This window comes from Macadamia integrifolia, chromosome 11 (genome assembly GCF_013358625.1).
Source record: "Macadamia integrifolia cultivar HAES 741 chromosome 11, SCU_Mint_v3, whole genome shotgun sequence".
In the NCBI taxonomy this organism is placed as follows: domain Eukaryota; kingdom Viridiplantae; phylum Streptophyta; class Magnoliopsida; order Proteales; family Proteaceae; genus Macadamia; species Macadamia integrifolia.
Window position 1 is genome coordinate 26,466,252 of NC_056567.1, and position 25,609 is coordinate 26,491,860.

General features: G+C 39.1%; 2 protein-coding genes across 2 annotated transcripts; one reads left to right on the plus strand and one right to left on the minus strand.

Annotated features, from left to right (window-relative positions):
* The first annotated feature begins 7,761 nt into the window (after positions 1–7,761).
* On the plus strand, positions 7,762–9,803 carry LOC122093253 (ferredoxin-dependent glutamate synthase, chloroplastic-like). The gene is made up of 6 exons (XM_042663539.1): positions 7,762–7,991; positions 8,111–8,204; positions 8,289–8,527; positions 8,623–8,701; positions 9,042–9,125; positions 9,221–9,803. The coding sequence occupies exons 1-6, from the start codon at positions 7,777–7,779 to the stop codon at positions 9,380–9,382; spliced, it is 873 nt and encodes a 290-aa protein (XP_042519473.1). The 5' UTR covers positions 7,762–7,776; the 3' UTR covers positions 9,383–9,803.
* Positions 9,804–15,717: 5,914 nt separating this feature from the next.
* Positions 15,718–18,421, minus strand: LOC122093029 (probable leucine-rich repeat receptor-like protein kinase At1g35710). The gene is made up of 2 exons (XM_042663297.1): positions 16,258–18,421; positions 15,718–16,082 (listed from the first exon to the last, which is right to left on the minus strand). The coding sequence occupies exons 1-2, from the start codon at positions 18,419–18,421 to the stop codon at positions 15,718–15,720; spliced, it is 2,529 nt and encodes an 842-aa protein (XP_042519231.1).
* Positions 18,422–25,609: the final 7,188 nt, after the last annotated feature.

Consider the following 25,609-nt stretch of genomic DNA (forward strand, 5'->3'; position numbering starts at 1 on the left):
GATCCAAGTGGGAAGATGGGGTCTTACTATAGATGAGGATGTCATCAAAGTAAACCACAAGGAACTTGCCAATGAATGGTTGAAGCACTTGATTCATTATCCTCATGAAGGTGCTAGGTGCATTTGACAAGCCAAAAGGCATGACTAACCACTCAAAGAGGCCATCCTTCGTCTTAAAGGCTGTCTTCCACTCATCTCCAGGCCTAACCCTAATCTGGTGGTACCCGCTCTTGAGATCAATCTTCGTAAAGATCGAAGAGTTGGCCATCATATCCAACATGTCATCAAGCCTAGGGATAGGGAACCTATACTTGATGGTGATCTTATTGATGGCCCTACTATCAACACACATATGTCAGGTGCCATCTTTCTTTGGCGTGAGCAAGGCAGGTACAGCACAGGGGCTAAGGCTTTCCCTAATGAATCTCTTCTGCAACAGTTCATCCACTTGCCGTTTGAGTTCGGCGTGTTCTTTGGGATTCATTCGGTAATGGGGTAAGTTCGGGAGAGAGGATTCTGGAACTAAGTCAATAGCGTGCTAGATGTCACGCATAGGCGGTAACTCATCAGGTAGTTCCTTAGGGAATAACCTCTCGAATTTCCTCAACAAGGGTTGCACTTCTCTAGGAGCCTCAGTGAATAAGCGTGACCTATCGGTATTACTCTGTATGGCAACTAGAGCATAAATCACCCATGACTCGTGACACTCTCCTTTAAATTGGTGTTGATTTAAAATGTTGAGTGTTTTGGTGGGGGTGTGTTTGGATGTACTTCCCATGTGTTCTAGAACCCTAGCTTCCCTAGGAGCACTGGGAGTCAGTCTGATTTTCTTCCATTTGAACTCAAAGACATAGGTGTTAGACTTCCCGTAATTGGTGACATCCTGGTCATATAACCAGGGTCTACCTAGAATGATGTGGGCAACATCCGTCTCTAGGACATCACACCACACTCGATCCTCATATCCTGCAAAGTGTAGGGGAACTAAACATCTCAGATTAACGGGAATGGTGGACTGATCAACCCATGCAATCCTGTAAGGCTTAGGGTGGGGTTCAGGTTTGAGGCCCATTCGAGCAACAGCGCTCTTGGCGACCACATTCATGCAACTCCCGTTGTCTATGGCGACGCGGCAATTCTTGCCCTGATGACATGTGTAAGTGATGAAAATATTAGTTCGTCGCCAATCATCGCTACCTTTAGGTTGTGAGACCATGCAACGCACAATGTCGAGTTTGAGGTCACCGGCCTTCTCGGTGTCCTCATCAGATATGGTCTCATCTAGTCTATGGTCCTCATACTCATAGTCCTGAAAACCCGCTTTGTCACCTTCAGGGGTCTGTGCTCCTACATAAAGATTCCTATTGGGACACTCTCTGGAGAAGTGACCAAACCCACGACACTTGAAGCACTATTGTTGCCCACTACTCTTGGGTGCTTCTCCCAAAATTCCTTTACCCTTGTTGTCAAATTGACGTTGTGGTGCAGCAGGGGGTTTTGAGAATCCAGTTGAGCCTTGGGGTGGTTTTCTAAATTAGGACTCTCCAGCTTGGAAGCTCTTCCTCTGAGAATAAGTTCTCATGGAGGATTCCGCCTCAAGGGCTATCCTGAAGGCCTTTGGAACGTCTCGCACCAGGTGGGGTGCCATACGAGAATGAATTTTGGAGTTGAGCCCGGCAAAGAATCTAGATAGTGTCTGCTCAACATCCTCCCGAATATGGCTTCTAATTTTTAATTCATTGAACTTGCTCATGTATTCGGTCACAGTCAACTTTCCTTGCTTCAGGGTATTCATTTCATTCAACAACTAGAGCCTATAAGTGATGGCAAAAATTTCCTTTTGAGCTTCTCTTGCATTTCTACCCAGGTGGTGATTGGCTCAAGTCCTAGGTGATCCTCCTGGTACTCTAGGTCTGTCCAGAAGTCCTGGGCAGCTCCAGTAAGCTTAAACTTAGCAAATTAGTAGCGATCTTCTTCTAGCATATCGTAGAAATCGAAGTACCTATCCATCTGCCTGATCCAATCCAGAAGGATCCTAGCATCAATCTGAGCATCATAGGTAGGGGCATCTACCTTAATCATCCGTCTGACATCAAAGCCCCTATCATGATACTTATAACCCTCATCATCTCCATATTGGGTAAGGTGTCTTGGCGGTGGTCCTCGACCCCTACCCCAACCTCTACCACGCCCTAGGCCTTAGAAGTTTTCCCCTATCTGGTCATAACCATCAGTTTGGTTATTCTCGTTCACTTCCTCAAGGTTAAGGCCTCTATCCCTAGGTTCAATGCCAGTAGTGTTACGGCCTTGCCCTCCATTAGGGTTTTGGGCACTTGTCTCGAGGGCAGCCAACTTATTGGTAAGGGTCTAGAGATGGGCAGCCTGTGTCTCCTATACAGCTTGGCTAGCTTGGAGGGTAGCTTGGATGGCTTTCATGAATTCAGCCAACTGCTCAAGTTGGGTGGAGGTGCTAGGGAGGTCAGACATATCCTGGTGTGCTCTACCACTGCGAGTGGACATAAGGAGATGGGCAGCCAAGGTGCTATTGCTACCAAAGACTCAAGGTCTACTCAGAATCTCCAATTGAGATAGGTAGTTAGCCCTCTCAATCTTGAGGTTAGAAATCTCCCTCTCAAGTGTGTGCTTTTGGTGGGAATAGCGTCCAATGCTATTTGGTCCCGCCAATCTAAGGAAGAAAAGGGTGTCCTCTAACCTATGGTAACGCTTTCTTAACTCAGACTCGACTATGGACAGATTGTGACGGAGACTAGACCTCAAAAGGTAAGACATGTAAACAATGGACAGCAGTACCTAATTACCCTAAACCCAGACAAAACCACGCTCTGATACCAAGATGATGTAGGGGATTTCCTAGACAACTAAGGTCCCTACAAAAGTGACTCAATTAGGGTAAGACAAACTTAAGGGGGGTCTTAGGATTAGGTTGGGATTTAGATATGCTCAGCAAAACAAGATTCAACATGTAATAAATAAAGACAAATCAACATTTAGCCAGGAACAATATCAATCTAAGTGGAAAAACACATAAAAACTTACTTAAGCTTCAAGTGGGGACATGGGGAAGGGAACAAACGTCATGCGAATGTTAGGTTCGGCACAAATCAATCTAGACGCCAAATAAGATATGCAAAAGATCAATGTCCTCTAACAGCCAACTAAAATAGAAAATCAGCAAGGGTTTTGGAGATATAACAGTAAAGAAAAGACTTAAAACAGTAGGTAAAATAGGCATAAACGAAGGGGGCTGGCTTCAATGATAATGGGCTGCAAGCCTACAACATATCATAGTGGATTAATGGAGGTGGGGGGGTTTAGTTTAATTACTTACCTGCTGTCTAAGTCAGAAGAGTAAAGAAGAACTCGAGGTCTTCCAAGATAAGAGTGCAGTCCACCTTATTTAATGAAGGAAAAATTCCAGTTTGGTGATTAATTGTTCAGCAGCATTCCGATGGATATTGGCAGCTGAGTTGATCTCCATTCTGTAATACTCAGTAACCGCAGCAAACTAGAACAGTAATCGATAAAACGGGGAAGTGAAAGAAAGAGAGGGATGAGGAGAAAGAGAGAGAAAGGCGAGAAAAGAGAAAAGAGAGAAGCCGAGAGTGAGAGGAGATCATGAGAAAGAGGAGGACGACAGCCTTTTGCATTCAGAAAATATTGTTCATTCATTATCCCCATCGTGGCCTAGGTCGTTACATAAATAATAAACTTAGTTACTAAAATAAAAAGAGCTAATTGGAAAGTAAATAAAGACTTCTTAAAAACTAACAACTAATAAAGTAGTTTCCTAATTAATTAAAAGACTAACAGGGAAAAGAATATTCTAAAAATAAACTACTAAACTAACAACTAATAGGGCCCATAAGATTTGCTGAAATCTACAAAGAGAGAGGGACTCAATCCACCACTGGAAAGGCTAGATCGAGCCTCCTTTTTCTTCTTCTTTCTTCTTCTTCTTTCTATTCTTCCAGCCATTTCTTCTTCTTCTTACGTCTGTATACCTTGATGTCCCCATCATCTCATACTTGATATTATAACTTTGCTCTTACAGTGGACGATCTTCCTATCGCTGTTAGAAAAGGAGTTCATTCCTATACCAAGCATCCCATCTCCAATTTTGTTTCGTATGCATCTTTATCTCCTTCCTATAGGGCCTTTGTTTCTTCGTTGTCTTCTGTTTCTATTCCACAAGGTTGGAAGGAGCCCATAAATGATCCAAAGTGGAAGGCTGCAATGGTTGAGGAAATGCTGGCATTAGATAAAAATGGTATTTAGGAATTTGTTCTTCCTCTTCAGGGAAAGAAATTAGTTGGGTGCAAGTGGGTGTATATAGTCAAGTAAAACACTGATGGGACATTTGAGCGGTACAAGGCACGCTTGGTGGCTAAGGGCTTTGCCCAAACATATGGGATTGATTACCAGGAAACCTTTGCCCCCAGTTGCAAAGATGAACTCTATCAGGGCATTGTTATCTATTGCTGCAAATCTGGGATGGAATCTACAACAATTGGATGTCAAGATTGCATTCTTGAATGGAGATCTTGAAGAGGAAATTTAAATTGATGTTCCCTCTGGCTTTACCACTCCTTCCAGTGCCGGACGTGTCTGCAAGTTGAAAAAGTTGTTATACAGCCTCAAGCAGTCTCCTAAAGCATGGTTTGGCCGATTCATGAAAGCTATGATAAGCTTTGGATATAGACAGAGTCAAGCTAATCACACCTTGTTCACAAAGGCGAAAGGTAACCAAGTCACTGCACTGATTGTCTATGTTAATGATATTGTGATTACTAGTAACAATGATGAGGAGATCTTTAACCTTAAGGCCTTACTAGTATTAGAGTTTGAGACTAAGGACCTAGGACCCCTTCGGTGTTTCCTTGGGATTGAAGTGGCTAGATCTAACAGAGGTATCTTCATTTCCCAAAGGAAGTATGTTTTGGATCCCCTTAGTGAGATAGGTATGCTTGGGTGCAAACCTGCAGATGCCCCTATGGAGGTCAATCATCAGTTGAGCAGTGCAATGGGTGACTCTGTTGATAAAGAGCAATACTAGAGACTTGTTGACCGTTTGATCTACTTGTCCCACACCTGGCCTGATATTGCTTATGTTGTGGCCTTGTGGGTATTGTTAGCCGTTTTCTTCATGATCTTATGACACCTCACCTTGATGTTGTGTACTGGATCCTACGGTACTTGAATCCGCTCTTAGAAAGGGCATTTTGTATTCTAATTAGGAGCACTTGAAGATTGAGACCTTTACTGATGCTGACTGGGCTGGATCTGTTGATGATCGATGATCCACCTTTGGGTATTGTACTTTCCTCAGAGGGGAACCTTATTACTTGGCGTAGTAAGAAACAATTCGTGGTATCTCGGTCTAGTGCTAAAGCCGATTATCGCGCAATGGCCTAAGGGATTTCTGAGTTGGTCTGGCTTAAGAGCCTACTGAGTGATCTCCAAGTTAATGTAGAAGGTCCTATGCGTCTATATTGTGATAACAAGGCAGCCATCAGCATCGCCCACAACCCTGTTCAGCATGATAGGACCAAACATATTGAGATTGATAGACACTTCATCTCCAAAAAGAAGCTTGACCAAGGGACTGTCTGCATTCCCTTGTTAGTTCTGCAAATCAGTTAGGTGATGTGTTTACCAAGGTTGTTCACTGTAAGGCATTTCATCCTCTCGTCTCCAAGTTGGGTATGTATGATATATGTGCACCAACTTAAGGGTGAGTGTCGAGATGACTGTAGTTAGTTTTATTTTTACCTTGGTTAAGTTTTATTATTTACTAATTACCGTAGTAAGTATTGTGATAGGGATGCTTAGTCAGCATTACCTACTTTCCTTGTTTGATTTATTGTATTCTTATAAATAAGAAAGACCTCTGTCATTACTGACAAGTAAAATCATTACCTAATCTTTGATTCTCAACTGCTAATAACGTAGATCAAATGAAGCCAACCACAAAAGTACAAACCAATTTTTAACATGGAAAACTTTTCCAAGGTGAAAGGGAAAAAGCCACAAGACGTAGTCCAAGTAAAACCTTCCACTATAATCAATAATGAGATTACAAATCTTCTCTAAAGGATAGAGGGTTACAAACATCAAGTGAAATACCCCTCTTGAATAACAACTTTCTAGACAGTACTAAAGGCTAACAATCATTAAGGCTATGTTTGGTTGTCACGAAATGAATATAAAAGAAAAGAAAAAAATGGAATTTGAGGAGAGAGAGAGAGACATACATAAATCAACCATTTCATCATGATGAAAAAAAGTCATGGTGATGCAATGATTAATTAATGTCTCTCTCTCTCTCTCTCTCTCTCTCTCTCTCTCTCTCAAATTCATTTTTTTGACAACCAAACATAGCTTAAGAGAAAATCATTTTTAGAAAGCAAGATAATTCTTACCTTACAAGGTGGATTCAGAAGAGCACAGTACTCACCTCAATACTAACGTGACAAACACGGGAAGAACTATAGTACCTTTCCTTCTCTTGACAGAAAGAACACAATCATGCCGCTACCGAGTGCCGCACAGCACTCTTTGTGCTCCTCTCACAGAGCACCCTCTCTATGGTTCTCTCCACTCACGCTTGTGGCACCATGACAAAAGGATATTGCACTCTCCAATGCCCTGTCATTCCTCCCTCTCCCTTTATATAGAGAAACTATGAAGACCGAGATATCCGAGCTGTGCCACATATGGCACACATAACCATGTATGCCATTCCGTGGCTTCACCACTACCTCTCTCTTCAGCCACATTCGTTGAAAAGGAAACAAATCACATATGGGTTGTGGTGCCATCATTGTTGACAATTGTGCCTCTTGAATTTCACCTCTCTCTCTCTCTCTTCATAGATGCAATAGATGAAGAGGATGAAACTTGGGTTTTGCCTCCTTGACTTTCATGAGGAAACCCAACACACTTGTTGCAATATCAATCATATAAATAAGATGGTGTGAGTGATTTTACCTCTTAACCACATTAAATGTTGGGCTTCCCTCATACTCCATATCCTTTGTTCTTTGCACCATACTTTTCTGCCATAATCCAGTCTTATGTTTTGTTTGAAAAAGAAGAATCTGATGAGCCCCTTGTTCGATGCACCTTTCATTTTATTCATTACAGGAATACTGCCATCTATGAGATTCTTTATTGCATTCTCCTATTTTTGAATTCATTAATGCCTTTCTTCATAAAAACTATATTGTATATACATCTGCTGACTTATAGTTTCAGAAAATCAACATAAAGTTTGGCCAATATATCTGAACAACATGGCTGATATAGTTGCAAATTTCATTTTTGTCATTGAACCGAGATGGCCTCTGAAATCAAATTTACAAGATTGGGATATTATATCATGCTACATCTTGTTTAGTTTGAATTATTATCCTCAAATTGGAAAGTTTAGTCTTAATCGTTTTACCATCAACGAAGCTGTCAGTAGAATTGCTAACACTCAGAATAATATATGCTGTTTTATTTTATTTTATTTTATTTTTTGATGAATCAATATATATTAAAAAACAGAATAATAAATAGCCCCAGAAGGGAAAAGAAAGAAAGAAGGGAGCCGATGGGAGGCCAGAAACAACCATCCGGGGGGGAGATCCAGGAGACAACAATGAGCTTGTTCCTTGGGGAATCTCTTAACACTACTGGGGGGGGGAGGGGTGGACATCTGAGCTTGGAGCTAACATCCAAGAAGATGGCTTTCCAAATCGTCTCTAACACTATATGTGCGTTTATGATGCTTTATTTGTAGAATCTTCAATATGGGATGCTCTCTTTGACACAATTCTCATACAGATACGTGATGCAATTGAGTATGAAAAAGTGGTCAACAAAACCATAAAAATCTACAATGTCGATCGTGCTGTTTGTGGCCGTATAGCTGGTGTGGTTGCAAAGAAGCATGGGGACGCAGGTTTTGCAGGGCAGCTCAACATAACGTAAGTGTGGCTTTCCAACTGTACAAGTTTCCAAGGGAATAATTTATCTTTTTCCTTTTATTGAATTCCAAGCTGAATTAAATTAAGGGGAATACTTGTTGTTTATGGCATGTTTCCAGATTTACAGGAAGTGCTGGGCAATCATTTGCATGTTTCTTGACTCCTGGGATGAACATTCTACTTGTTGGAGAGGCCAACGACTATGTTGGAAAGGTATTGATGGAATATTTTCTGAGTGTATTCCTTCCCAAATCATTTATTTAACCTCTTTAACACTACCAAGTAATTTCATCTTAGGGTATGGCTGGAGGTGAGTTGGTCGTAACTCCTGTTGATGATACTGGGTTCTGTCCAGAAGATGCAACTATAGTCGGGAACACCTGTCTCTATGGGGCAACTGGTGGTCAAGTTTTTGTCAGAGGAAAAGCTGGGGAACGTTTTGCTGTGAGGAACTCACTTGCTGAAGCAGTGGTAGAGGGAACTGGAGACCATTGTTGTGAGTACATGACTGGAGGTTGTGTGGTTGTACTAGGAAAGTGAGTAATTCTTCACCTTCTTTCATCGTAGTCAACCATACTTGACAGCATGCACTAGATGTGTAGAGCACCATAACCATGTTTTCTTTTGACAGAGTGGGAAGAAATGTATCTGCTGGAATGACAGGGGGTTTGGCATACATTCTTGATGAGGATGATACCCTCATCCCCAAGGTATGTGTCTATAAAAATTTATAGAACTTCCAGATCAGAGGATATTTGATCATTTTTGTCTTATATTTACCATCGAGGTTTGTTACTTGTTATATTGCCCTAGTGAACACCATGAACTCCCTCACTGAGACTATTTCTGGCCTTTCTGGTTCTAGTATTATTTGCCTGTCTCACTATATTGCATGGACAGCAAACAATAGAGGGGATCAAACGTAACTGCCATGGGCTAGGGATATAGTCATTTTATTACTTAGCTTTCTTCTAGCCTTGTTGTGTGTAGAAGCTTTCTGTTTTTCTGCATTTGCTTATCATTTGAGCTGTATTTGTTTTTCACCCTTAGGTAAATAAGGAGATTGTGAAAATTCAGAGAGTAACTGCACCTGTAGGGCAGATGCAGCTGAAGAACCTCATAGAAGCCCATGTTGTAAGTATATTTATGATCTAACAGGTTGGCATGCATCGACTTTGTTTCATTTTACTGTCGTCATGTTGACATTAATCTTGATTCTGCTTCTGAAGGAAAAAACTAGGAGCAACAAAGGCTCTGCCATTCTGAAGGATTGGGAAAAATATTTGCCTCTCTTCTGGCAGCTTGTTCCACCTAGTGAAGAAGACACACCAGAGGCCTGTGCAGAGTTCGAGCAAGCAGCAGCTGGACCGGTGACATTGCAATCTGCTTAGGACAATAATATGAATTGAGGCCAAGATTTTCCAGTAGTGACTACTTCCTGCTCAGTTTGTTAATCCTGATGAGAGCAAAGGGGTTGGATTTGATTCGGCAATGCCTGATACATGACTGTTGAGGATCAGAATACTCTTATGTGATCACATGTACCTAATTGTAGAAATGAAATGAAAAGCTTGTTAATGGGGGGGGTTCAAGAAGCCAATCTTCCTCAAATGGCTCATACTTCCAGTAGTATGGCAATTGTAAAATAATGCTGCTACACGATTCCAACTGTAAAGTTTGGTGAGTGAAAAAGTTCTTGTCCATGGCAAACAGTTGCTGGTTGTGACAATAATGGAGACCATCCTGGAATGATGTAAATACTTGTTACTGTTTATATAATTTAAGCTCCATATCCGTATCTTTCGATAGAAATTCCTCATACTGATGCAGAATTGTTTGTGTGTGCGTGCATTTGTGGAGGGGACCATGTACTTGACCTGTATTTATGGTAGAGTGCATACGTTTAGAGCCACATAACAAGATTATGTTGGTCCGAGTGCAACAACATTGAAAGAGGTTCTCTCCAAGATATTTCATGTTCTTTGACAATAAATGTAATAATTTGTAAAACAGCTTTACCCGAACTGCTTGATGATAACATTTTTCAGGGCAATATTCCTTACTTTGTTTTTGCCTTTTTGGTGCTTGTTGGTTAGTTATTTAACACCAATATACACCTTATATTGAAACCTGGGCTAGTAGTGGGAGGGATCTCTATGATAACCCCAGTCAAGTCCAGTGATCCTCCACTGCCTACCCTTCCCAACAAGGTTTCACACCGGGGTACTGGGATTGGGTATCAGTGATTCGCCATTTTGTCCCACTTCGTTATTTTTTTTTATGTTTTGAACAAAACTCCTTTATTTTGATATTATGTAAAGTTTACATAGAAGAATAAAACGTATTAAGGAAAATGAAGGATAAGTTCTATTTGGAAGATTTTGGTTTTCCACAGAAAAATCATGAAGTTTGTATGAGTGGTTGCTTTTCATGGATGGTAAGTGGCACCAAGACACCTCCCTTGAACCCCAAGGGGTAGCCAAGTTGTAAGGGACCTTCGCTTCTAAAAAGCATGTGGTTCTGAGTTTAACTCCTGTTACCTCCTTGAGGGCATTCACACTAAGGTGTTTAGTGTTTTTGCTTTCGGTGCCGATCCATATAATTGTAGGGTCGGAATGGACCTGTGGAGTAGTCAGGCAAAAGGCCTGGATACCCATCATTAGCTAAAAAACATAAAGATACACCTCTCTTGATAGATTTCCAAATTATAATTCAGAACCCTGGGAGAATCATTACATCTAATGGAAATATCTTTCTACATCATTCTATGGAAACAGGAACAACAACAACAACAACAAAAGGATTTTTTTTTTTTTTTTAGGTTGATTCTGTTTATTTCCAGGATGCAAAAACGGAATTGTTTAAAGCCGAATTCAAACAATACAACATGCCACTTGAAGAAGAGGAGAGGGATGAAAAGACATTGCAGTTGAGCACAGGATTAAGGGATTTGGCTCGTCTCCAATTCTCCAAATCCGGATTAAGAGCTTCTGCCACCATCTATAAACTCCGATTTGCATGTCACATGTTAGTCAGGTGTACCAACTTTTTTATAAATCCATGATCGACCCCGATTCTCTGGCCGTTCCCACAGGGGCCAATTTTTTTTATATCAGATCGTTGGGTTTCAGATCTGAGGAGCAGATTCTAGGGTTTTTTAAACTGAATCCAGGATCAGAATTGGATCCCTGGTTCCAAGTTTAAAATCCTAGGGGTGTAGTAGAATGAATGAAATAAAAAACAAAAGTGAATTGGAATTGTAATCAAATACATATAAGGTTTTTGAGAACACCGTTTCAAATTGAACACTTGTTCATGATTGTTCAAACCAGTAAAGGAAAAAGGGACTTAAGCAGTTGAATAAGTCCTATAGAAGCACAACGTTTTCTACGACCTTTCCTCTTCAAACCGATTGCAAAGCCTGCAACATCAGAGGCACCCTCTCTAATCTTTATTCAAATAATTGAAAGATGAATTATTTTCTTCGAATTATACAGAAGAAACCATTTTTCTGAGCCTAGACAGAGAGACACCTTTGGCTAAAAGCTGATGGAGTCGGAGTGGCAGAATTGGTGACTGGAAAAGAAGTTGGAATTGAACAGAAAGAACACTTGTCTTAGGCCAGAGTTGCTTCTTCTGGTGGTTTATGGGTGGTGACAGATTTGTTGAGTCAGTTGAAATTGCGTCACAAAATTTGATCAGTTAAGATACATCTTTTATTTAGAATGAGTGATATCAAGATTGGGGGGGAGGATTATTTGAAGGGGTGGGGTTGCCCAAATCATGTGATAGCTGAAAGACCAAAAGGAGAAGGGGAAAGAGGGAAGTAAAGGAGAAAGAGGAAAGGAAATGAATGCTTGTTGATCTTGAAGGCTGTGACTCAAAATGATTGGGGTTAATGATTGAATGCCGGTTATATAGATTATTTTCTGGCGATGGCGGTTCAACTATACAGATCATTGCAGTGATGGCGGTGCAACTGGTGCTGAATCTTGCAACTAAGGCCTCATTGAGAGAGCCAGAGAGAGAGAGAGAGAGAGAGAGAGAGAGAATGAATTTCCAAAGAAGACCAAACTCAGTGAGTTTCATGTGATTTGGGTCAAAACACGTAGTCTCTAGTGACTCAGACGACCTTGGACTGAGTCTGGTCATTTTTAATACTGGATGAATCTGCATGACTTTTGACCAGGTTTTGCTATTTTTTTACTTGACTCAGGCAATTCGTTGAGTCGAAAGCTAGTTTTTAAACAGTTGGTAGCACCAATCCTTGAACTAGATCAATTGAATGCTGGATAAGTCTCATAGGTGACAACTTGTCAGGTCATCATGTACCAAGTCAGGAAAATCATAAATCAGATCTTTATTAACTTTCTGGTTGAGGATCACTTTCCTTATAGCAATAGTCGATGTGAGTCATTAATCCTTGCTGGTTTCTATAAACTGCTTCTGTGGAAGTGCTCCCTGCTTCTGGTTAGCTTTTAACCCCTTCTTCTTGCCCTCTTTGCTGGAATACTACTGAATAAATATGATTGATTTCCCCTTGAACTTGAATATACATTGATTCCTTATGCCATCAACTAGTACTTAATTATCATTTATCCATGGTCAGCCCAGTAGGACATCAGTCAGCTTCTTCATGTCACCCCATACTTCCTCCTCATATCCCTGGAGTTTCAATGGATACTAAACATTTTTGATTGACTTCTAATGTGTTACCATTTAAGAGGGAAACCTTGTAAGGTTGGGATTCTTTTCTGTAGATATCTTAATCAATGATGGCTTGAGATACCATGTTCACAAAAATCCTGCTGTCTACAATTGCCTCAGCGGTTTTAAGGCCACTATTCATTTGTATATGGAAGATACAATGTCTTCCCCAATCTTCCCCTTTGATTTCAACCAATAGGATTCTACTTACAACATGGGCCCAATATGCTTCCTATTCCTCCTCCTCCTCCTCCTCCTCCTCCTCCTCCTCATAATCATCATCATCATCATCAAACTGTCTTTCTTCCTCCGGCGGGTAGGCATCATGCTCTTTAGTAGTGTAATCATATTCAACAGTACTAGTGGCTGCATTGGTCTTCCTCTTGTTGTGACAAAACCTAGTTGTATGGGACCTTGTGGCAGTATTAGCACTCAATGTCATTGTTATTGTCCAAAGGTGCTTTGCCCTTGTCTTTGTTGGTGATTAAGGGTCTTCCTTTAGAATTACCAGCTATGGGTGCTATCTGGTACTCCCCAGTTTGAAAATCAAACCTCTTAGAGGAGAATTTTTAAATTCTCCTATGCTTGTAGTATCTTCTGAAGGCAACCCTGCAAGCCAGATTGGTTGTGCACATTGAGTTCCTTTTAATGCCAGGGTTCAGTTCTGATTTGAAGCGTGAGATTAAATTGTAGCTAATCTTCATGAAGTCCAGTCCGAGCACTAAGTGCATCAAACTGCTCCATATAATCAGCCACTGATAAACAACCTTGCTGGAGTGTGTTGAATTTGTTGTACAGCTTGGCCTTGAATGTTTCAGAAAGGAACTTGATTTTCGGTTCTTTCATCTCCTCCCATTTAGTAGGTTCAGTATAACAAATGCATAGCCGCTGCTCATATATTCTCCACCATTCTTGGCATGACTAACCAGTTTAGCTCGTGCAAGTTTCAGTTCTCCCTTTGGACAGATCATACCAGTCAATATATTCGTCAAGGGAGACAATCCAGTCATAGAAAACTTATGTAGTTTCTCATTGTATTCCTTAACTTCTAGCTTGACGTTTGTGAATCATCCACCTTCTGGTGTATTTTCCTGCTTCTGCTATAATTCAAATGGAATCTTCTAGAGAAACCTGCTGTGTGGGTGGTTTGTAAGCAGCCCTTCCTGACACCCTCGAGTTGCTATTTATAGTAGAATGAGAAAGCAGAAGGCAGTCCACCATCTCTAGGAATATCAGGATGATCAGTCTGGGGGATTAGAAGACTCTCTCCCCTTTGCTGTTCAGACAGTTGTCCTACTGCTCAGCCATCTAATTAATAAAATTATCAATTATCAATTATGTATACTGCCCATATCATGGTTCCAGTTTTCACTGTTTGCCATAACTCTGATACCAGAATAATGAGTTCTAATCACAGAATTAATTATAACATAAGACTAGATTAAAAGGATCACAGGATTAGGAATACAAAGCAGAATAAGAAAAGTTTCTGATAATTCAGTCAAACAAATAAAAATCTTCTAAGGTTGCAGCCGAAGGGTCTGTAATGCTGCCAGAACTGGCCTACAGAATCTGGTGTGATTCTAACAACATAATGGTGACTTTCAGGAGTGTCTTACTACTATAAGTATACTGTTAACAGATTCAGAATTGTACTAATCAACTTGAAGGTTCAGAGATCCAGAACAGAAACTCAGATAGAACTAAATTAGAAGTTAATGATGCTATCTGAATGCAAGGCAATAGAATAAAGTAGAACTAATCAACAGTAGTAGAAATCTGAAGTTAACAAAAGAACAGAATAGCCACAGGGTTTTGAGTAGTTTAGAAATTACAGGAATCTCTGATGGAAGCATAGATTGTAAGATAGAAGGCTAACCAGCTAGGAGTCCACCTAAGCCTTGGACAGAATCCACCAGGTACACACTGAATCCACAACAGCTTGTTTCAGAAAAGTTTGAACTATAATTTCAAAATCGATAGGATGGCCTGGAGGCCTTACATGCATATATAATAATTGGTAAATCCTAAATCATGGTTGGCTTATGAAAGCCTAAAGCCGATCCAGAACTGAAAAGTAAAAAATAAAACAAAAACAAGAATGACTCTTCAACTCTTCCATTCCCTAGCTTTGGGAGAGTTTTAATATGACTAATTAAATGATAAACAACCCAACAGGACTGGAAAATAAATAAGCCTAATCCAGCCTGACTAATGACAAGCAATACAATTAAATAAGGGAAACTAAAACAGATAATAAAGATCCCACAATTGAACTGAACACCAGACTCCTGAAGTGACCAGGAAACTGGAATCTGGAATCTGCAATAGAACCAAAAACTGGAACCACAGGCTGTTGGATTCTGGAATCTGATCTTGTCTTCTTCCTATCCTGGAACTGGTCACAAACAGAGGGCAGGTTTTGGGATGTGGAAAGCTGTCTAGGATAGCCTGATATGTCAAGGTTCACTCTCCCCCCCACCCCTTTCTTTAACAATCCAACAATGGTGATGGTGAAAATTTTAATACTATTGTATATATTGGACTAAAAATTTACCTTATTTTTGTTCTTAATCATGATATGTTAACAAAATACTGCATAGTTTTGAATGCCTCAAGTTCTGGATTCCTGATCTGTATTTCCCTTGAGATCATTGATGAAGCAAGCAAGATTTGCAGTCAAAAGATTATCTGAATCTTCCATATAAAGTTCACATTTTTAAGTCATTGAACAAAATCAATGGGATACCCCTTCCCACCCCCCACCCAAAAAAAAAAAAAAAAAACATAGAAAAGAAAGTAAGGAATTAAACAAGTGGCTGCGAGAAAAATTGAGTACCATATTGGTTGCACTAAAAATAAAAAAAGACACTCAAATTTTGAAGAACAAGGACTTCTCATGTATCCAAGCAATAAGAACATGCACACGAAGATTTAGTTTAGGAAACAGACTAAAACCCAAATGCTTTAAATACAATGTAAATTGGAAAACAAGTAAACAATACAAGATCGACTTTCTTCATATTTCATGGATCTGTATTTTGAGGCTTCTTGATTGCCACACTGAAATCTTGTGAAAAGGTTCTGACAATTGTTTCCTAAGTAGTTCCTGTGACACACACTGCATAGTTGGACGAGATTGTGGATTGGGATGTAAGCATGAAAGTGCAAGCATCATCAAGTAAGCCAAATCCTGTGCAATCTGGTCAGCAGGAGGCAACAGACGTGGGTCTAATACATCCTCTAGTGGTGTATCTTGTGCAATTGCATATGATAATGAAGAGATGAGTTCACCCGGATGCTTTCCCATAATTGTCTCCAATGCCAACACACCGAAACTATAAACATCACATTTTTCTGTCACAACCATAGTATAAGCAAGCTCTGCAAGGAAAAACAAATTCAGCTTCACTCTTTCAGTTTAAGAGAAGAGTCAGATTCAAAGATGACCTGTGAATAACAAATTCAGCTTCATCTTTTCTTTCCCTAAAATAATCGTCAACTGTTCTTAAATTATAAGGAAGGAAAAAAAAAAAAAAAAGAATAAAATGTAACTAACCTGGTGCAATATACCCATATGTGCCTACAATTACAGTTCGATTGGATGAATCCGGATTTAGCAATCTAGCTGTTCCAAAGTCGGAGACATGAGGCTCAAGTTCTGAATCCAACAAGACATTATTGCTTGATATGTCCCGATGAATTAGTGGTGGTGAGCAGCCATGATGCAAGTAGGACAAAGCTTGAGCGACCCCTTTGATGACATTTAAACGTCTACTCCAATCCAATTCCACAGCTTCTACTTCATTTCCAAGTACATAAGCTAAGCTTCCCCTCTCAATGTATTCGTAAACTAAAAATTTACACCTTGGATGGCAGCAAAACCCATAAAGTTTCACAATGTTCCGATGCCTTATTCTTGTTAATACGTTTATCTCATTGGTGAAGCTCTTCTCAGTTGCTCTCTCTTCAGCTTCTAGGCGGTGTAGTTTCTTTACTGCTACAAGTTGCCCAGCAGGCAGTTTTGCTACATAAACACTCCCAGAACCTCCAGTCCCAATACAATATTTGATATCAAAATCTTCTGTTGCTTCAATGATGTCATTGTACGCAATCACTCCATCATAATTCCATATCGAAAATAGATCTCCAGTTTTTTCTTCTCTTGTTTCAGTTTGGAAACTTCTCGACTTTTGGAGCCTCAATCGGAAACAGATAACGATAGTTACAGCACTCGCAACAAGTATGATGCTAGAAAGAGATATAATGGTGGAGATCTTGATTTTATGCCTTTTCTCTCCGCTTTTAGTAATAATACATAGTGGGAGATGGCGGAGACCTTGATAATTACTATAGGTACTACATAAACCCTTGTTATTACTGAGTGCCCCTATTGGAGCTTCTGAGGCCATCTTATTCGGAACAGGACCCTCCAAATCATTGTAGGACAAATCCATATCCATGTAATGGAAGTTGAATCCCCCTATATGTGCAGGTATTGAGCCATTTAGCTTGTTGTGGCTGAGATTAAGTAGTGTCAATTGTTTCATGTCTCCAATTCCCATAGGGATTGAACCAGTAAGCATATTATTGCTTAGTTTCAACTGTTGCAGATTTTTAAGATTTCCCATTCCTACAGGTATTGGACCAGTAAGCATGTTATTACTTAGATCCAATTCTTCAAGATTTCTAAGATTCACCACTCCTGCAGGTATTGAACCAGTTAGCTTGTTGGTGCTTAGGTCCATCTGTTTCAGATTTTTCATATTCTCTATTCCTGCAGGTATTGGACCAGTAAGCATATTGTCACTTAGATCCAGCTCGTTCAGGTTTTTCATGTTCCCCACTCCTTCAAGTATTGAACCCGTGAGCATGTTGTAACTCAGATCCAATGTAATCAGACTTTTCATATTCCCCATTACTTCAGGTATTGAACCGGAGAGCATGTTGTAGGCTAGGTCCAACAGAATCAGATTTTTCATATTCCCTATTGCTGCAGGTATTGAACCAGACAGCCTGTTTAGGCCTACACACAGCCGATTGAGACTCTTCAAGTTTCCTATTTCTTGAGGTATTGAGCCGTTGAAACTATTGTCATAGAGGGAGAGAATGATGAGGTTGTTCAACTTACCTATAGCAGGAGGGATCTGCCCTTTGATCTGATTGTAATCAAGATTTAGGGAAGATAGTTTGGTCCAGTTGGTGAATAAAGACTCATGAAGTTGACCACTTATGTTATTACTCGAAATGTCAAGCTCAGCTAATCTAGTAAGAATAGCTAGTGAAGAAGGCAGTTCACCATACAGAGAATTATAAGACAGGTCCAGATAGGTGAGTTTGGAGAGCATACCAATTTGGCCTGGAATGGTTCCGAATAACCCACTGTGACTAAGATTGATATGAACTAAGCACGAAAGAGACGAGAAATTCAAAGTGTTGAGGTCTGCATGTAAGGCGTAATTGGATAAGTTTATCCCAATTACTCTTCTAGCTGAGTTGCACACTATCCCATCCCATATACATGGACTTGCATCAGTTGCATTCCAAGATTCAGGAAAGTGAGCTCCACCATTTATGCTGATAGCTTTCCAGTAGAGTAGAGCCTTAGCTTCTGGTGATGATGATTCAGATGCTACCACTATCGATGGAGAGCTAGTATTAGCTGTGAAAGATACCAAGATAAACCATAGGACAAGTCTCGCCAATACAATGGAGGATGCCATGAGAAATTTTTATACTGTTTGGTTTGATTGTATTCTCTCACTAATAGCAATGGCACTACTGAGCTTCTAAAGTTTCTTATATAAATATGGAAAAGGACCCAGTTCACCACAAGGAATCAAACTTCTGATTCCATAGTTGCAGAAAAATTCAAATTTCAACTGTTTGTAATTTCTTGAACCCTCTACCAGGAAATGATAGCTATGAAAATTCAAGCTCTTGCCGTGAACTTCAAGAGAAAATATTGATTGTAACTTAGAATCAATGTCTGGGCTAGTTATTCAATTCAAGCATGCGGTGGTCGATTCAAGACTGATCTTTGGTTAGGCAATCTTCTAGGTGAGTTCCTATCAATAGTTATGATCTGTGATTCTTTGAATATGTTCTATTTATTATTCTTACAAATCACTGTCTGGGATTGCTGGTCGTCCCTAACTATTTCAGTTAGAATTAGACTGGAGCTTAAAGAAATAAGGAAAGTTACTCAACTCCGTTTCAAAGTTTTAGTAAACTTATCAAAATGACAATCTGTTGTAATTTTAGCTACTTCATATACTCATTTTAAGCTGAAATCGTAGCAATGAGATGTTTGCCTCTTCCTCTATCACATGGACAAAACAATGTACCGTCATGTGGCAAATAGTGAAGCTATATATATATATATATATATATTTGCCAACGACAGGTTCGGCCTGACAAGTCCCACATACCCATATTGACCCTACAATCGCATGGACTGGGTCATACTGGGTTGAATAAAAACCATTCAACTTTCATCAAAAACAATAAAGAGCACTAAACACACCGTGTGTGGCCCCAAGGAGATAGAACCACACACTTTCTGAGGCGAAGATCTCTTACCAACTATCCCCTTGGGGTTTGGTAAAATAAAGCAATATACTCCACTAGACATTATGATGGGAAAGAAAACCCATTAGGCAAAACAAATTTTTGGTAAGTCTTCTTTAATAACTCAATTTTTTTTATTAATTAAGAAGGTGTCCGTAAACAGAATCCTGTATCCGCAAGTCTTTTGTTGATTCTAGGCCTCAAGTTCTATTTTTTTACCTATATTGCGAAAGATAGGAAGCAAGAAATTATGGTCTGTTTGGAGGCTATAAGCAAAATCCTATGGTCATTATTGCTATGGCTTAAAATGTGATTTCTCCCTGTAGTGTTAAAGGGAAATTTACCAAAAGAAAAAAAAAAAGGGGGGGGGGGGTGGAGATTCTAATATTGGGTGGAGCTCATTTTCAAATATTATCACTGTTTCATGGAAGTTCTAAGCGAATGGGGCCGGTTCATGTCTTTTCTGCACTTTTCCATCCCACATCAAAGAAAAAGGAGAAACGTGGCCCCCTCTCTAATTACAAGGAAATTTAGTTTTGGGAGCAGGGCGGCTTGTATGTCCTCACCTTGGATTGCCTGAAATTTCGTGGAGAGATACATTCCAAGGTCCTCTAATCAATGGTCATGTTTGAGTTCAATTCAAGTTTGTCAAGTGAATAAAAAAATTAAATTTGTGACTACTATGAACTTAAACAGAACTATATATAGTTGTGGCATCTCCAATGACACTGGAGGCTCAATACGCATCTGACGGCTGAGACTTGGGAGAATCTGAGATACGCGCCCATGTGTTGGGGTGCATGCCTGAGTCCTCCTAACTGTTAACTGTGCGCTAGGCCTCCAGTGGCACAAGAGAGGATCCAGTCCCTATATTTGTGGTTTAGGGACATACATAAGAATGTATGGTTGTATGTGAGAGGGTATATTGAATTACAATCGGAAATTTGACACATGGTCAATGCATGTTATTTCTTGATATCTAATGGTCAAAATTGTTGTCACTCTTTCACATGGAATAAACATAGGGGATGTTAAGATAGAAAGCACATCTAGAAATGCTAGAATATTTTTTTTCCTTTCGGTATTATTATTTGCTTCATCTGGTTGCAAGGGCAATTAAAAGGGAAGTGAAATTTTCAAACTTATAAAATAAAATTTATAATCATTACTGCATGTTACTATATTACTAACTCTTAATCATTATATATTTGGTTGTTAAATTTCACTTTTCTTTGCATCCATATCTCATTGATTTTGTTGGTTGAGAGTTTTTGGAATTAAAAAGAGGAAGTGAAATTTTTAAATTTGAAAAAAAACTTTTGTAATCATTATCCCATGTGACTGTGTCCCTAACTCCAAGTAATTCTATATTCAGTTATTAAATTTCTTTTTTTTTTTTGCTTCCAAATCCCTTTAGTTTAAAAAGTTAAGAAAAATTTCACATTTAAAATGTATCATTATTAGATATGGTAAGAATTTAAGTAGTTTATACATTGTCACATGGGATAATGATTACAAAAATTAATTTTAGATTTAAAATTTTTCGTTTCCCACCCTTTTAATTTCCCTTGTCTGTACCAAAAAAATAAATCCCTTGCAACCAAATATAGCATTTGATTTTTATAAAAATTACACATAAAATGCTTCAACCAAAATAAGGTAAAAAATTTAAGTAGTTTATACAATCACACGGGGTAATGACTAATGATTACAAAAGTTTCCTTTTTAGATTTAAAAATTTTCACGTGATTTCCTTTAATTTCCCTAGCAACCAAATGTAGCCTTGGTGAATGACAAATAAGAGAACCACTCGATATATTAGATAAGAGTCCTTTTGGGCGTCACTATGCCTTGTGAATTATAACGCTTCACTATTTGCTATTTGGCAATACATGGGCTAATTCATGTGATCGAGGACCCCACATACATCTCAATAGCCAACTTTTAGTCCAAAGTAAGGAAAGGTTCTCAAATAAAACATAAAATGACATCTTAAGTAATTTTAGTTATTTTCTCTACTTATTTTAAGCTAAAAAATTGTACCAATGAGATGCTTATATATCCCCTATCACATGGACAAACCCATGCACTGCCCAGTAGCATATAATTAAACATTACACATCGGTAGGCATAATGACGGAAAAAAAAAAAACCATGTATTGCCAATTGCAACGAATCGTGCTTGGCCTTGGTTCTCTTTTGCCGTTCTTGAAATTTCAGGGGGCCTTGTCTATTGATTTTGTATGTATTTATGCTAAGGATGATGAAATTATTTAAGTTGTAAAAAGTTGGGCTAACAAACCTAGATATAGGAGAAGTCATGTTTTGCTTTTCGGAACTTGCAAATTTTTTGTTGAAGTCTTTCTTCCATAACTCAAAATTTTGGATTATAAAAGGTGACCACAAACCCAATCCCGTGTCCTTAAGTCTTTTGTTGATTCTACGCATCAAGGTCTATGTTTTTTACTCTATGTTGCAAAAGATGGGAAGAAATAAATTTTACTCTGTTTGGAGGTCAAAAATAAAAACCCCATGGTCATTATTGCTAGGGCTTTGAATGTGATTTCTCCTTCTAATGTTTAAGGGGAATTGGTTCTTGACTCTCTGTTTGGAGATTCTAACATTGAATGGAGCTCATTTTCAAACATTATTAATGAAAGTTCAAATGGTTCATGTCTTTTCTGCATTCGTCCACCCCCACCAAAGAAAGAATGAAGTTGGAGTCATGTCTATTCTGCACTTTTCCACCCCCACCAAAGAAAAAAGAGGAAAGTGATTTAGAGACTGTATAGCGCCCCTAGAATTATCCAAAGGTATGACTTCAATTGAGTTTTGCAGAGATGTAAATGGATCGAATATGAATCAGATGTGATCAGATCTAAAATCTCTTGCTAGATATGGATACCCCTAAACGAATACGGATGAAAATTGAATTCGGATTTTCGACTACTAATTTACATCGTTGACTTATGTAACCTAGACCTTCCTTCCCTTGGTGGATACGATTCACTCTCATTTCATGTCTCTCAGTTATCCTAGCTCTTTTCCTCAAACTCTAGAACATGTCAAACCTTCAAGAATCCTCAAAATCATTAACTACTTAATGGGAAGAGGAACACTACCCATCCGCATTCCAAGCCCAAACAGTCTCAGTTTCAGGGGCAGGAGCATCATTTCACCGCCCCCTAAAACCAGGGGCTGTGACGCTGTGTGGTAGCATCCTTTCTCCGCTACTTAATTTACAAATATAGATGCGAATCGAATATGAACTTCCGAATATCCATCTCCTTCTCACTCGCTAGCTGGGATGATGTCAACTTCTCTTGGCACTGCGTATTGAGAAAGTTCAAAAATTCCATTCTCAGTTTGGACTGTTGACCTATGGTTTAATAAAAGCCCTCATGGCAGCCGCCCAAGTAGGCCACTGAAGTTTATGCTTTCTGTTTCTTGAACCCCTTGGGGTCAATAGAAGTCAAGGCCATTCAGCTCTAGCTTGGAATTGATGGGTTCAGTATTGTGCCTAGGAACTTCCAAATACAATTCTTTCTTTTCTTCCCCAGTCTTTCTTAAGGTCAAAACTGAAGCTCAGGTTTGTAATGTATGGCCAAGACCCATAAACTCTTTTGTGACCCAGTCTCCTTAGTTCTTTGGTTGTTGATGATTATACTCTTTCTTTGACCCAGTCTCCTTAGTTCTCTGATTCTTGATGATTGCACTTGCTCTCCCCAACACAAGGGTGTTGTCTGAAAAGAAAAATCAAATCCATAATGAGTGGTTTTCTTATCTTTTAACGAGTGATTCCTTTTATTTATTTATTTTTGACAGAGAATTTTGCATGCCAAAAATATCATTCAGAACTTGAATTAGCATAGATGTCATAAGCACGCAACCCATGTAACTTTGGCATGAAAAAGAGGGAGGTAAAGAGCTAGGGGCAAGAAGAAAAGCAGAAACGGGTTGTTGGGCGTATAATCATAAGAAACACTTTTTATTTCATCCCTATAGTTCTGCTTCATGCTCTTAAATCAGAAAGACTTGTAGGAAATCACCGGTTCAACCAAGAAAGGCATGGGAGCAAAGAATCCACTCCTATTGAAAAAAAGGCCCCTCCTATTGTGGAAACCGAAGGGGCAGATGGGAATGGGATCATATCATCCAAGGGAGTGAAAAGATCAGAAGGAAAGGGGCAAGGATGAAATGAAGAAGCCACCTCAGGTGGGTGAGTCCCCACATAATAAGACGCGAGAGTCTGAGACACATAGAGCTTGGAGGTTTGTGTGAACACAGAAGGAATTGGGCAAAGAGGTTTAGACAAAAGAGGAAGAACTATGATCGATTTCCTAATATGATGGCAGTGATTTTTTTCGTGGAACCCTAAAATGGGTGTTCATTGGTGCAAACCATCGAGCGTCATCTGGCATTGAATTAGATGAAATTGAGAACCATGAAGAAGAAGATAAAAAAGAAGAGGGACAAAAGGAAGATGGATCATTAGTTAAGTTTTCAGATTGTTTACCATTAAGAAGGTTTTCTACAGTAGGTGAATGAGGTGTAGATCTACTTTCCATTTGTCCTTGCATCCACTCCATCTAAGCCATGTTTGCCTGCAATGTGAAACATTATCAGCACTATGAAATTTGACACATTTATCTGCATACCTATTCCTACTATGAGGATTTGAAAATTGAATATCTGCCAAATATGTGGTATTTCAAGTTTCAACAGACAGGGATCATGCAAATTGTTTTATACATTTTTTGTCAAAGGTGGCCAGTAAAGGAAAGCACTAGCCCCCTTGATTTCACTGTTTGGACTGCCAACTCAAAAGAAGTTATTCTAAACCTAAGAAACAAAGCCAACAACTTAAATTTTGACATATAAGGTACCAATTGTAAGGTCATAAGCACAAAATGACTAATTTGATAAATTTTTTTTTTTTTTCCATTTCGGTAAACCACTAATTTAAATATTTAACTGATTTCAAATTTGAATAATTATAGCAAGCAGTGTCTTCTTATTACTGTTCTGACTAAATCCATATTATGACTGCACAACCTTTTAAAGCATCTGCAGGCACAAGTTGCAAATTTTAGAGCCCTTAATTTCATATATATGATAACACATTAACAAAATTGCATTACACAATTAGCTTCATCAGCTAAACTGACAGAAGGCCAATACTTGCAAAATGTAATAGACCCCACTTGGTCTCTAATTATCTTTTTCTTGCACTCTCTTGTAACAAGCCAAACTCGAATGACAAAATTGAATACCAAGGCCCAAGATAAGTCTCAATTTATATTAATGATCAGAATAATAATAAATGGGTATTAGGATACCCATCTTGTTGCCAATCATGGTGCCCTTTTAAATTCTCGGAAGCTTACAGACTGATGCTCTCTAGGGATATAAGTGTACATTTTGCCCCACTTTGGATAGTACTACTTCTGTTTTTCTTCTTTTTTTTCTTTTAGTTTTCAAGTCTACAAGATAAAGTGTTTAAAGTGAATCAAGAATCAGTCCAAGCTTGAACTAACTTGTCCAAAGGTGGGACCCCTTCATTGGTACCACATCCTCTCTCCTACAAAATTCTGAAGATTATTCTCTCTCCTTGCCACCTCACAAGATCTTGAAGATGCTATGCAGAGATTCCTTTTTGATTTAGTCAAGATTGTAAGATATTGGTTAATATTGCAGGGAAAGAATAGAATTTGTTAATTTTGGAAACAGATTCTCTCTTTCCTCACACAATATCTCAGAGAATGAGGATTTTTACCAAGGTTTAATTTTATTTTTATTTTCTTTCTGTTCTTAAAGAAGACTTGTAGAAGGAAGGAGGCAAGACCAAAGCCCTATAAAAGCCCATTCCTCCCCCCTCCTAGAACGATTATTCCCCTTAGTTTATTTTCTAGTTTATACTTAGTTCTCTTCCCTCTCTCCCTCTCTCCCTCTCTCCCTCTCTCACTCTCTTTAGTTTTAGTTCTTCTTTATTTTTGCTTTAATAACTTTTGTAATGGCTTTTTATTTCAATTAATGCAAGCACTCTTTTATTTTTATTCAGCCTTTTATGTTTATGATTTATGCAATTGAGTTGTAATTTTTAAGTTATACTTCTAGGCTTAGATCTAGGTGACAAGATCACGAGCCGTGAAGCATCTCCTTTTCAAGTTCAGTTTTTTTTTCAAGATTTGTTTTCTTCAGGCCTAGAAATTTCAGATTTGGTTCATTCCAGATCTGGTTTTTAAGGTTGGAAGTATCTCAAATCACCCAAGCTTTCAAGTTCAAGCATTGATTCAGGTAGGTAGGCTTCTTCAATAGTCTTCTCTCCCCCCTCTCATTCT